The 14,629-nt window shown below is 40.4% G+C and overlaps 1 protein-coding gene across 1 annotated transcript; it reads left to right on the forward strand.

The window, feature by feature from the left end:
* Positions 1-2,135: 2,135 nt before the first annotated feature.
* On the forward strand, positions 2,136-13,384 carry LOC135075487 (ecdysone oxidase-like). Its single transcript, XM_063969927.1, has 5 exons — positions 2,136-2,155; positions 9,409-9,497; positions 10,058-10,188; positions 10,925-12,269; positions 13,128-13,384. The coding sequence occupies exons 1-5, from the start codon at positions 2,136-2,138 to the stop codon at positions 13,382-13,384; spliced, it is 1,842 nt and encodes a 613-aa protein (XP_063825997.1).
* Positions 13,385-14,629: the final 1,245 nt, after the last annotated feature.

Consider the following 14,629-nt stretch of genomic DNA (forward strand, 5'->3'; position numbering starts at 1 on the left):
TTTGACTCGTCGTTTTGTAAAAAAACAGTATGAACACTACTGCGGCAAGTTCTTTATAAAGTTGACGCAACTATCCAAGATTCCAAAATGGTATAATACTCTAAGAAAACTAGTCGCAAAAAAGATATGCGTACCATTTTTACAAGCACTTCGCTTGTTAGTAGTATGGGATAAATCATGCAAATAAATTTAAAACCAGTTCTCCTCAAACAATTGAGCTGAAATTTGGTATACTTATGTAAGTACGATGACAATGCAATATTATGGTATCATTGAGCTGGATGGAGTCTGGAGGTGGCCATAGGAACTTCTAAACGAAACGGCGGAATTGCATCTAGTTTGGGTTCGTTGGATATCTTTTCGAGCACTTTAGTGCTAGATGATGTCCAGGGTCCTGATGATGAAGTCAAGAGGTGGCCAGGAGCTGGCCAAAGGAACTCCTAATCGAAATGGCGGATGATTATCGAGTTTGGGTTCGTTGGATTTGACTTCCCGAGCACTTGGACCATGAGATTGAGAAACAACTAAAAAGTGTAAAATAAAGTTATAATAAAAAAAAAACTTTTTTAAAAACAAGCATTAATGCGAAATTTTACGAAAGAATTTAACGATAAAAATAATTGTAAGCAAGGTTCAAATAATTTCGAAAGTTTGTAGCGCAAACAGAAAAAAAGAGGAATAAATTCCATGCGCGATTACAACTTTATTTTAAACTTTTTAGTTGTTTCTCAATCTCATGGCCCAAGTGCCCGACAAGACAAATCCAACGACCCCAAACTCGATAAGCTTCCACTATTTCGTCAAGGAGTTCCTATGGCCAGCTCCTGGCCACCTCTTGACTTCATCATCAGGATCCTGGACATCATCTAGCACCAAAGTGCTTGAAAAGACAAATCTAACGAACCTAAACTAGATGCAATTCCGCCGTTTCATTTAGAAGTTCCTATGGCCACCTCCAGATTCCATCCAGCTCAATGATACCATAATATTGCATTGTCATCGTACTTACATAAGTATACCAAATTTCAGCTCAATTGGTTGAGGAGAACTGGTTTTAAATTTAGTGCATGATTTATCCCATACTACTAACAAGCGAAGTGCTTGTAAAAATGGTACGCATATCTTTTTTGCGACTAGTTTTCTTAGAGTATTATACCATTTTGGAATCTTGGATAGTTGCGTCAACTTTATAAAAAACTTGCCGCAGTAGTGTTCATACTGTTTTTTTACAAAACGACGAGTCAAAGTGGAGTGAAAGTAAAAATCGTTCAAAATTTTAAGGAAATATCATATTTTGATTAACTTCTGTGTAAAAACTGCAAGGATTCTGGGGGTTTTAAGAATTGGAGTGGACAGCAGCACTACTTAAGTTGCCAATACAAACAAAAAAACAGAAGTATTTGAAAAATTTTAGTCGTGGTAATGTAAAATATCATAAGGGGTGTCAATTTTCGACGAATTTCATAATTTATTGTGTAACTTCAAAAATAATTGAGATAGATTTTTTTTCTTATTTTTCCTAAAGTAGTCATGACTATGTTCATCCTGCGGCGCCGGCTTATCCTTGAATTTTGGGACACGTTGTATAATGAAGAAAGTAAGGTAGGAACTTTTTTGAGATGAACAAAATAATGTTACCTACGTCAAATAAATGTTCTTATAGTGATGATTTAACATTCTTGAATCTCAACTAACGAGTGGTTTCCAGGAGGCAAAATAATTTTCCGCGTATTATTAATTTATTTACTGTGCCTAGGCTTTCCGCCATAAACTAGGAATAAATTCTATTTCATTGATTCGTAAGACACTGTCATCATGTTTTTTTGTCGTGGTCTTCAATGGCGTAGTAGTAGGTGGAAATGATGAGCATACTAGCCAATTAGTCCGTTAACAGCCTGCAACGCGCTGTTCGTAATGTTTGAGTACTTTAACAATTTAAAGTACGCAAAAATTAGTGTCGGAGCGAACGTGTTAAGTGCTTTGGCGATACCTAAATTAGTGCAAACCTTTATATAGGTGTTATTCTTTGGGGCGAACTTGAAACCGTACATGGTGTCGCTTGCGCACGCGCGCACAAAGGACGGGCCTGCGGATGAGCGAGGCTCTTCAAAAGGCTTCGAGTGTGCTGTGGAAACATGGATTTGTTGACGTTTTGGTAAGACCATTTTGTGTGTGAGTTGTGCAAAGGATAGTCATATTTAAATAGTTTCATATGGTTGGGCGTTTTCGTAAGTAGATAAAATTAAGTAAATATTTTACTGAAAAGTTGACATTATCCATCTACCTACATAAAATTTTTACCGATAATAATAATTAATCTGCGTATTTTTTAAAAATGAATATGAACCTTAATTAAAACAGAAATTCTGGTTATGGAAAACACTCCCCATTCCAAATATAGCCTGACCAGGAACATAAAAACCCTGGCATAGAGGCGCGTCAATTGCATTTGATAGTGCAACACTGGGTACAGTCGTACCTGTATTAAATTAATAGGTTAACTTTATGTATCAGGATTCAGGATTATAGGCTAATTTTATATTTTCATAAATTAACAAAAAAATATTATATAGGTAAACTGGTTTAAATAAATTAAATGAAACCATCAATCGAGCAAGTAGGATTTTATTATTATTCATCAATAATCAAATTCTGAACTTGAATATTCAACTACAATGTCTGCTCATGAACTCTTCAAACTCGGTACTTCTTTCCCAATTCCATAAAATTCAATACTTACAAAGTGACAAAAAACTTTAAAATAGGTAGTTGAAACAAACCACAGCTAATTTTCATAGTTGACTGTACTATACGATATACATGTCAGTCAATTTACCTGAATGTCTCCAACTTCCTCATTGGCCCTAGAGCAATTCCAAGTATACCATCAATAAAAGCCTAATTAGAGTCATCAAACCTCTCAGTCATTCAATTAGAGCCATTAGAACTTCATAACTATGAGTTTTTTTCTGTGTGTAAGCTGAGGACACGTGTCCCCAGCTGACACATCTGTATCTTCGTAAATATTTATGCTACGATAATGTATTATACCTCAAAAATTACAGTCGAATCCAAATAGTAGGCTTTCCAATTTTCAAGACTTTAGCTCAAATACTGTTAAAACCACGATCAAAAAACTATGTGCGAGCTGGAGTACCGTGTCTCCAGCTTACACATCTGTATCTTTGTAAATATTTAAGCTACATCAATGTTTTATATCTCATAAATTAAAGTCGAATAAAAAAACCCGACTTCAAATCTTTCAAAGCTTTATCTCGAACCGTTTTCGAACTACGAACCGATATGTATGTGTAAGCTGGTGACACGTAACACACGGTGGATTATTAAAACCGTATAAGTTAGAGTTGCTTTTTAAAGATCAAATAATTCATTATAATTAAAGTACACACGAGACATAATTTCAAATCTCTAGGCCTCTTAGTTTCAGAATTAAAAGCCAAAAACTATTTTCCCGCCAAATAATTCAAATAATGTGGGTCGACTGCGACGTTGCCGTTCCGTGCGTCCACTAGAGCAGTCGAATTTGAACCTAAAAACTAGTAGCGTTTGAATCATTTTTATTTGTAGTTTAAATCATTTAATTTCGATTATAAGAATTTTAGACTAGGAGCCGGCTGATTTGTGTATTGAGTACCTAATAACCTATATTTTATAAATAAATAATCCCATCAAAAACAATACTTGTCAAAAAAACCAAGTCTCGCAACTCAGTTGTTCTACGGTAAAAAGTTGTGAGATCCATGTAATACCAAGTCCAGGCCAGGAAATCTTTAACCTTTTACATAAATATATTGACTTGGCCATCGCACTAAATAATTTAATTTACACGTGTTTTCATGCGATGGCCAAGTCAATATATTTATGTAAAACGTTAAAGATTTCCTGGCCTGGACTTGGTATTACATGGATCTCACAACTTTTTACCGTAGAACAACTGAGTTGCGAGACGTGGTTTTTTTGACAAGTATTGTTTTTGATGGGATCTCATTTCTTTTTGTATTTTGTAGACAGCAGTTATGTATCTAGAAAACTGGACCGAAATTGAAAAATTTTACTCGACTTGGCGGTTGCGCTACCGTGCCCCCAAATATTTTAGTTTTTCCTTGATTCATACACCAAACACTACTTATATTCCAAATTTGAAGCTTCTAGGTCTGCTAGAAGTGCCTTAGAGTTTTGATGATCGGTGAGTCAGTGAGTCAGTGAGTGACAAAATTAAGTAACTTTGACCCGTTATAATTCTTAAACTACTGGTTCAAATTGAATGAAATTTTAAATATACCGTGTCTTTACAATGCCTGCATAGCTAATGAAAATTCAGCCTTCTAGTTTTATCCACAACGAAGTTACAGGCAGTCGAAAATGGCCTGAATTGCTTCGAGAAAAGGATGGTACGGCCGTGCCGCTTTTTTGCTCGACTTGGTGGGGGCACTGCCGTGCCCCCAGATAATAAATAATGGTTGAGTCCCGGGAAAGGACGTAGGATAGATTTTATCCCGGTTTTTGAAATATGATAAAGATTTTCATCATCATCATAAATCATCTGAAAATTATAAATAACTTGAAAAAATCGAGTATTCGGGTAGCCCTAGTGATACTCTACCTCTGGGCTTCGGCTTGACAGTACTTTTTGGGAAACCTTGTATATGTCGTTATGTTCGCTTATTCTTGTAGTTAATTTTTTTTTATTTGATTCTTCAACAAAAGAAGAAGAATTCAATGAGGGTTTTCGCGATTGGAAAATCCGCCAGATGGCAATACGTTGACGCGAGGTCCAAATGCTGCGTTATTGGTGGATTTTGACATATCTGTCAATGTCATGTCAAAAATAACCAATCATGCAGCATTTGGACCTCGCGTCTACTTATTGCCATCTGGCGGATTTTTCAATCGCGAAAACCCTCATTGTCAACTGTGTTTGTCATAGAGCAAAATCTGTTTGTAACCATAGAGCAAAATATAGTTGTTGCCCATTTTTGCCACTTGACGTAGCAGAATCGTGGGACTTCACGGTATTTAAATAAAAATTAAAGTGGTTGCGTTTAGAAACGCCACAAATATTTGAGCCTTTGGAAACAAGTTCGTTACTTGTATATTAAAATATAATTTTGTTTTACCTAGCTTTTTCTTATTAATAAAATATAGGTTATTAGGTACTCAATACACAAATCAGCCGGCTCCTCTAGTCTAAAATTCTTATAATCGAAATTAAATGATTTAAACTACAAATAAAAATGATTCAAACGCTACTAGTTTTTAGGTTCAAATTCGACTGCTCTAGTGGACGCACGGAACGGCAACGTCGCAGTCGACCCACATTATTTGAATTATTTGGCGGGAAAATAGTTTTTGGCTTTTAATTCTGAAACTAAGAGGCCTAGAGATTTGAAATTATGTCTCGTGTGTACTTTAATTATAACGAATTATTTGATCTTTAAAACGCAACTCTAACTTATACGGTTTTAATAATCCACCGTGTGTTACGTGTCACCAGCTTACACATACATATCGGTTCGTAGTTCGAAAACGGTTCGAGATAAAGCTTTGAAAGATTTGAAGTCGGGTTTTTTTATTCGACTTTAATTTATGAGATATAAAACATTGATGTAGCTTAAATATTTACAAAGATACAGATGTGTAAGCTGGAGACACGGTACTCCAGCTCGCACATAGTTTTTTGATCGTGGTTTTAACAGTATTTGAGCTAAAGTCTTGAAAATTGGAAAGCCTACTATTTGGATTCGACTGTAATTTTTGAGGTATAATACATTATCGTAGCATAAATATTTACGAAGATACAGATGTGTCAGCTGGGGACACGTGTCCTCAGCTTACACACAGAAAACTACTCATAGTTATGAAGTTCTAATGGCTCTAATTGAATGACTGAGAGGTTTGATGACTCTAATTAGGCTTTTATTGATGGTATACTTGGAATTGCTCTAGGGCCAATGAGGAAGTTGGAGACATTCAGGTGTCAATTTGACAACCTTTGTCGGAAACATTATTCAATGAAAATATTGTCCGAACCCTTAGTATTTCTCTTCGACAAATTTTTTAACACATTGTGAACCACTTTTCTTTCACGACTATAAAAAGATTTTAGCAATTTAATTCACAAAATCAATTGCGCACATTTAAAATAAAGTTTGTTTACACTTTGACAGCAATAGACTGACATGCAAGGTGACATGTCAATGAAGTTTTCAGTTACTGTTGCCATTAAAAGAAATTAGTACCATTAATTTTCCGCAACATGGCGAGGGTTTTTATGTTCCTGGTCAGGCTATACTCAATATATTTAATTTTAGTTTCTATTTTTTTTATTTTAATTTCGTAATTTTTATTAAATTTGGACTAATACGTATAGAATAGGTAGGTTATAATTTACATTCATTTCCTTTTGACGCCATACCCGTTAGTGCTTTGCGCGCGCGCATAAAATTTTCCTTTAATTACTTTTCCTTGCCAAAAGTATAAATGAAAATAAAATGCTTTAAGTGACACGACCAGCAATAATGTTAACAAAACCAGTTTTTTAAAATTGGTAAAAGAGGCTAGGGAATTAGGCTTGGAAGTCTTGGAACGTATCGTTATGTACCTACCTCTACCTAGTACATTGACTCCTTGGAAATCTATTGGAAATTATTATAACGTGTATAAAGAGCTGTGGTTTTCAGAATAAAGAAAAAAAATAGTTTACCTATTAGATAAGCTTACCTATTTCAGCAAAACCAATTTATCAATATAACCAATTTAAATTAAAACGTTTGGTTTTTAGTTTTGCTTCGCGAATTGCCGACATCGCGTGGCTGATCTGACCTAAGGCAATGCGCGTATCGTAGGCCGTCTTACTGAAATCAAAACGGTGAAACCGCAATACGTTTCACATGTTCATATAGAATACTAATCATAATTAATTTTCTGTTGCCTCTTTTCTTAGGATTCTAACAGAAAACACTTGAATTTTCAATAAGGCTAGCGTTAAATTAAGAACTTGTAAGGCCTACGGCGGCTCTAAGGTGCGCCGGGATAAAGACATTGGTACCTAGGTAACTTTACCTGTAGTTTCTTGTTGATGTTGATGATGCTTATTCTTGTTTACTATGTTACAAATGTTGGCAAAGAGTAAGATCTACAAATATAGTTGCACGCCGCTGCGTACAAGACTTCACACGCAGTCCTCTTCACGCAAAACGCCTGCGGTTTTCAACTGGCTCGAGTTAGACGAGTGGGAATGCGTTGTTACGTCGGAAAATGATCGTGTTTCTAAAGGCGCTAGTGAAAATAGATAGGTACTCAACTGGGTATTAACTATTAAGATCCCGAAAACCCTGGTCTTGTGTCTCAGACTGGTATAGAATCGAAATATGATGAGACCTTCGTTTTCACAGAATAGCGTAGACGTAGACAATAGTTAGGTACCTATATTAGTATTAGTAGGTATTTATAATAAATGATCTTACTGTCTACACAGACAGTAAGATTAATATTATCACAACTAGTACGATAATATTTTTGTTAGCACGAGTTAATCATCAGTCATCATACAAAATACCTACTTTAAACTCAGAAGAAAGGACCACCTCTAACTAACCTACCTATGCTCACTCACAATAACATAGGCGCAGATAACATAAGTATAGGTAATCTAGCTAAGAATGTAGAAACTCAATGGTAGGTGAGTTTAAGTGCAATGCAACATTCTCCATGTTACTTATGTTTATGCTATTTTTTTATGTTATGAATAACAAAAATGGTTATTGGAAAATCAATCCGAACGAGAGCGCAAATAAAATAATAATGAAAACATTTACAATAAAACAAATGACGGGCGTCGGCTCCAACAAAGAAGATATCGCAACCGGCTCCGAGGGATTAAACTTCAGTTAATTAACTGTAATACCCAGATTCTTGATTGAATTTTCGCGAACAATAATTAATTTATATAAAATTGGCAGATATTGTACATTTTGGCTAAGACTTGGTTTGTGAAGTTGGATTTAGGCCATTATGAAAATTACTCGTGAATTCCAATTTATATTTACTTAAATGCCTTAACCTGAAAATATTATGGCTATATTGGGTGAAGTAATAAACTAATATTTTGAGTCACTAGTATCGGACCGATGCGATTGAGAAGTGAACATGTCTTCTACAGGTGACAACTTTAGTCTACGCCCTTCCAAGATATTCTACCGATACTGCAATAATGATTTAGTCGCGACTCCAGCTCATTCTGTCTCCGAGCTCGTCAATGAGGGCTATCGTTTTTATACTTAACAGTTGGCACCCCTGGCGATTGACAGGACCTTACTCTACAGTGGCGCCAACTGGTGAGCGCTAAAACGATAGCCCTCATTGACAGCTGGGCATAAGCCTCTCTAAATGCACCCTTTTTTTGTCGCGGAGGAAATTCTTTGCGCACCATTCAGCCCGATCCCTTATGTATCGCTCATCGTTCTTAAAATAGGTCGTCTTTCTGCGTATAAAATAATCTTTTTTAAATCAAATTATCCCCATAACTTATCTTGAAAAAATCTAACTTCGCGTTAAATGTTTCAGCAAAATTGCTCTATAAAAATGACTTCACGGACGAAAGTGCTATCCCATGCTTCATCCAATCCCGAAACCACCCGATTCATAATCGTCGATTGTCGATATCGGATCAACTAGTGCTGCAATGAACTCGAGTATCTTATTCGATACTTAGATGGTTTTTAATCATCACTTTATCTTGGGTACAGGGAATTAAGGATTTGTTGTATTTTTTAAAATACCTCCGCGTATGAAGTGTGTGTCGCACCATATGCTAAGTTTGCCGAGTTACACTTCTTAGGTCAGAATACATAAATTAAAACTAATGCCGTGCAGCTTGAGCTCACCTCACCTGCGGCTGTATACGAGTAAAAAAAGTAATGCGTTGAACTGAAATGATAGCTGCAATAGGTTAGAGAAGAATATTTGGTCGATTTGCTAATATATTACATTCGTAGGTTCTAATAAAATTATAAAAAAGTGTCGGAACATCCTTGCCTTGGGAAAGAAGACATTACGCGTAATAGAACAGCCGTTTCCTTCGGCCATTAAATGTCGATTGGCTGTCGGCGAAAATTCAGACCGATCCGAGAAACAAAAACCGAATAAAGAAGGAAATGGTTATGTCTGTTGCTGTTCGGGACACGATTGGATGGGTGTAGCATGCATACATAGTATCTTGTCAAGTATATGTTGTTATTAGGTTTTTATAGAACCCTTATCAGTGGCGTTGAAGGCGGGCCCCATTCAAATTTGTTGGGAAATCGTACCCCATCAAAAAAAGGTAATTTTTGACTAACTTTCTGTGGTGTATAAAGTGTGTATTAAAGGTTATACATACTATTGAAGGCTGACGGCGGCAGCGGTGGTGGCGTGCTCGTGCCGAAGCGCTGCGGACGACTACGAGGACGCCGCGCCCTCCGGACCTAATTTCACTGGTGAGGCTCCATCACACCATACTATAAAAGGAATAGAAAATGCTGTTGTAACCAGTGTTATGTATTGAGTATCAATAATTATTATTATAAGTACAACCCGGTCGAGTTAACTGCGCACCTGGCGGCCGTGAGGTCACATTGACGCTCTGGTACGAACAGGGTAAACGCGGGGAGATGTGCGGGTGCGTGCGAGGGAGAGTTGCATTCCAGCGAGGTGCGCAGTTAACTCGAAACCGAATTACAGTCTCATTTAAAGCACAACAACTTGTTGTCAAAAGTCCGTTGAGCTATAACGTAATGTAGGTGTACCATAATATGACTCAAAATGGTTGTACTCTTGAGGATCGCTATGACGGCCTTATTTTGTCAGCATAAAATCTGATACTAGGCCTAAGATGCGCGCCGCGATAAGCGGTTATCACGCCATTTTATCGATTTGGCCCATACATTTTGACGTCGATAAAAGTTATCACGGCTCGCATCTTAGGCCTACAGCTACAGCAAATTAAGTATTTGGTGTTGCAATCATGGAGCCCTAAGGTTACTCTCGCATCACGCAGATGGCGCCACGTTCGACTACATCGTGGTGGGCGCGGGCGGCGGCGGCGCGGCGGCGGCGGCGCGGCTGGCGCTGGCCGGCCACGACGTGCTGCTGGTGGAGGCGGGCGGCCTGCCCGGCGTGCTGTCCAAGGTAGGGCCGCGCGGGACACGTGGCAGACGGGCCACGTGACTACATCGTGGTGGGCGCGGGCGGCCTGTCCACGGTAGGAGGGCCACACGGGGGCGGTGAAGATGGGTCGATTTGGTACCCTATACTCGTGTTTAAGAAGAGGTCTGACGTATGAAAAAATGTATTTCAGCAGAACAGGCGTTAGTTAGTTTCGTTCGTTTCAGCCGAATGACGTCCACTGCTGGACAAAGGCCTCCCCCAAGGATTTCCACAAAAACCGGTCCTGCGCCGCTCGCATCTAGGCACCTCCCGCGACCTTCACCAGACCGTCGGTCCACCTAGTGGTGGTCGTCGTTCCACGCTACATCTTCCGGCTCGTATGAGTACGTCAAACGTATTCGTTATCGAGTGCGTCAAAAAAATCTATGTAGATTTTAGTTCTTGAAAGTATCCGCTAGAGACGCTACACGAATTATCGAATACGTTTGATGTACCTACTCACACTAAGCCCCCTGAAAACTTTTACATGTAACATTTTTCTTTTAAGCCTAGTTCAGACATGCGCGATAACCGCGCGGTTTCTGGGCGGTACTCATTGGCGAAGCACTGAGGCGGTAACAGCGCGGATACAGTGTAATGCTAATGTACGAGAACTACTCAAAAACCGCGCGGTTATTGCTGTGTCTAAGAAAAGCCTTATAATATGGAACCTGCATCAAAATTCCATGAACTAAAATAAACCACAATCTTATTCCAGGTGCCCGGTTTTGCGTCGGCCCTGATGGGCTCGTCGCGCGACTGGCAGTACGAGACGATCCCCAACAACGTGTCGTGCCTGTCCAACCAGCGCCGCCAGTGCCGCTTCAGCCGCGGCAAGCTGCTCGGCGGCTCCACCAGCATCAACTTCATGATCTACACGCGCGGCAGCCCGCGCGACTACGACGACCTGAGCATCCCCGGGTGGACCTGGGAGGATGTCAAACCGTACTTCCTAAAATACGAGGGCCTGCAGGACCTCGACAAGCTCCCGGAGTCGTCCATCCCCTACCACAACACGAGCGGAACGATGAAGCTGCAATTCTTTTCGGACTCGGGAAACCCGTGGCATCCGAAGGTCATAGACGGTTTTAGAGACCTCAACTTTCCTTTCAACCCCGACGTGAACGCCGAGTCGCAGGTGGGAGTGACGCAGGTCGTGGGCTACGTGTTCGACAACGAGCGCATGAGCACGGCGCGCGGGTACCTGGCACGCGCCGATGTAAAGAAAGTGCTCAAGGTGCACCCCTGGACGCGCTGCACCGGCCTCATCGTCGACGCGAACAACACGGTTCTCGGCATAAAGGCATCCTTCGGCTTATTAAAATGGAAACTCAAATACTACGCCCGGAAAGAGGTGATCCTGAGCGCGGGGACCATCGGCACGCCTCAGATCCTGATGCTCTCGGGGATCGGCCCCGCGGAGCACCTGAAACAGATGAACATACCCGTCAAAGTCGACTTGCCCGTCGGCGATAACATGACCGACCATTTGCTTCCGTTGGTGTTTATAAAGGTCAAAAGCAATTCCAGCGCCGTCCGGGAAATAGTCAAGAGTGGCGTCAAGACCACGAAGGATGTGCTCGAGTTGCTGCTCACTAAAAGCGGCGCCCTCACGTCGAACGGGCTCACCGACGTGTGCTCGTTCCTGAACTCCGACTGTTACGACTTCGAAAATCGTCGGCTGACGAACGACAGCGCGGACTGCGAGCTTGCCACGCTTCAGTACATTCACTCCTACATGGACCGGTACATCGCGCACCTGCTGCCGGACGCCGTTCAGCAGGGGACCGGGCTGGACGATAATGTGATTGCGCAATTGAAAAAACTGAGCGCTGATTACGCTTTTGTAATAATAACTCCGGTGATTCTTAAGCCGTACTCCCAGGGAACTGTACGGCTGGCAAGCGCGGACCCACTCGCAGCGCCGGCCATCTTCCCTAACTTCCTCGCCGATGAGCGGGACTTAGATGAAATGGTCAAATCGCTCATCATAATAGAACATTTGATGGACACCCCAACGTATAAGAAGCAAAACGCCTCGATTGCGATATTCGATCTGCCAGGTAAAATTGCAGGGAATTTATTTATTTTTAAGTCTTGGAAGTCAAATTCAATTTCCAAATCAAATTCCATCAAAGTTAAATCTAATTCAATTTAATCATTGCTGATTATCTTTTCAACCGACTTCAAAAAAGGAGGAGGTTCTCAATTCGACCCGTATGTTTTTTTTTTCTATGTTTGTTACGCGATAACTCCGCCAATTATGAACCGATTTGAACAAATCTTTTTTCGGCGTATAGGTAATACCTCAAGGGTGGTCCCATTTAAATTTAATAATAGAAAAAACAACCCCCAAGGGTGGAAAATTGGGGATGAACTTTTTTATACGCAATATCTCCGCCGATTATAAATCAATTTGAACGATTATTTTTTTGTTGAATAGGTATTATCAAAAGGGTGGTTTCATGCGAATTTGAAGAAAATATTTCACCCCCAAGGGTGGAAAATTGGGGATGAACTTTTTTATACGCAATATTTTTAATTTTTAGTTTTTTTTTCGCATTTGAAGTCGGTTTTATTTTTTTTAAAAGTTAGTTATTGAGGTCGTTGAGTTGGTTCACTACCCATTTTATTATCATTACACATTTTGTATTCCTGAATGTGGGCAACCCAGGAGGCCAATGTCTAAATTATGGACGTCATTTGGGTGAAAAACGAACGAACGAATTTTATATTCACCTTGATAAAAGTTGCTGAAAAATGAGTGAAACAACTACTGTCACTGTAGTACGTATTTATAAATGGTCATTCTGTCTGGAATAAAGGCCGAAATTACAATTGTCAAAAAAGGGGGCTGAATATGCCGAACCGCCGTGGGCATAGTATTTAATGACCCTTCTAAAACAAGTTTGTTCCCACAGGCTGTCCGGACTACGCCGCCGACTCGCTCGGCTACTGGCGCTGCTACAGCCGGCACCTGACGCACACGGTGTACCACGCAGTCGGCACGGCAGCCATCGGGCGCGTGCTGGACGGCCGGCTGCGCGTGCGCGGCGTGCGGCGCCTGCGCGTGGCCGACCTGAGCGCGCTGCCGGCGCTGCCGCGCGGGAACACCGCCGCCTCCGCCATTGCGATTGGCGAAAGAGTGGCGGATTTTATACTCAATGGGGACGGTTAGATTAAAGTTTCGGCCAAACCTACGCGATCACACGCGAACAGCCGGCGTGCAGCGATGGCCAACCCAACGCGATCACGCGATGGCGACCAGACTTAAATGCATTGATCGCCATCGCTGCACGCTGGCTGATCGCGTGTGATCGCGTTGGTTTGGCCGAACCTTAAAGCTTCAACCACACTAACGCGTGTAGATCGCCATTGCCGGTGCGATCATAAGCCAATGACTGGTCACGCGACCCATGACAGTTCACGCGACCTGTCATTTCCCTATGATGCACTTTTAGTTATAGTAATTTCATTTATGCGTGTTTGTCTTGTTGGTTGTCCTAATAAATAAAATAAAATAAAATAAAAATGATCGCGCCATGATTGCGCCGGCAATAACGATCTGCACGCGTAGGTGTGGTTGAAGCATAAGTCGTAGAGATGAGTGTTAAAGAAGACTTTGTTGATTGTAGTGTTGTTAATGTTTTGATAATATACGTTTGTTATCAAAATTAATTGTTTTTTAATTGTTTGATCCACTTCCATAGTGTATGCCACGGATTGCCACGACCCTGGTCTTCCGTAGACATACCAAAGGGAGAGCTCAAGACTTGTCAAAGTGCTACTTTGTTTTCAAGGATTTCTTTTTTATGTAGTTGAAAGAGCCCCCAAAATTTTGTTACTGTCTGTCTACGGCACACCACACCACTAATTTTTATGCTACGCCTTAGATAGCATTTCCATAAAAACACGGCTATAAAAATTTGTCGCTAGCAACACTAGGATTAATAAGCATGGCCGCACTATATTATTATGTGTCAGACGAAAACCAATACTTTGCACAAAAGAGAGTCTGTTGTTAATCTGCTCAATGCTTGAATTAAATCCCGTCTACGTCATCCCGGTGCGTTCCCTTAGTGTCCCGGATTGGACGTTAATGAGCGGTAATTATGAACTCGCAGCAGCAGTTTGCGCGTTTCTTCCGTAATTGACTTTTACGGCAGATTGCTGCCTTTGTGCCAAGCTTTATTAGTTATACTGTAATTTAAAGTTCAAAGTTGTCTTTATTAATTTATTAAACAATGGCTTAGGTTTGAATTCCTTGAGGAGAGCTATTATCAAGTAATCGGAATGCAAACTCACACCATCACGATCCGGTGCGCGGTGTGTGTGGGCAAGAGCTAAGTAGGTAATTGGCATAGCTGGGCACCGTTAATCAAATAGTTAACTTCGTTAATCGTTAAACCGTTAATAAAAAAAT

Source organism: Ostrinia nubilalis, chromosome 10 (genome assembly GCF_963855985.1).
Source record: "Ostrinia nubilalis chromosome 10, ilOstNubi1.1, whole genome shotgun sequence".
NCBI lineage: Eukaryota > Metazoa > Arthropoda > Insecta > Lepidoptera > Crambidae > Ostrinia > Ostrinia nubilalis.

Excerpts from the sequence above, each read along its gene's own strand:
- LOC135075487 (XM_063969927.1), top strand. The coding sequence starts at position 2,136 with ATGGATTTGTTGACGTTTTG. Across the intron at positions 2,156-9,408 it reads ATGGATTTGTTGACGTTTTG|GCTGACGGCGGCAGCGGTGG; the intron begins GTAAGACCATTT and ends ATACTATTGAAG. Across the intron at positions 9,498-10,057 it reads CTCCGGACCTAATTTCACTG|ATGGCGCCACGTTCGACTAC; the intron begins GTGAGGCTCCAT and ends CGCATCACGCAG.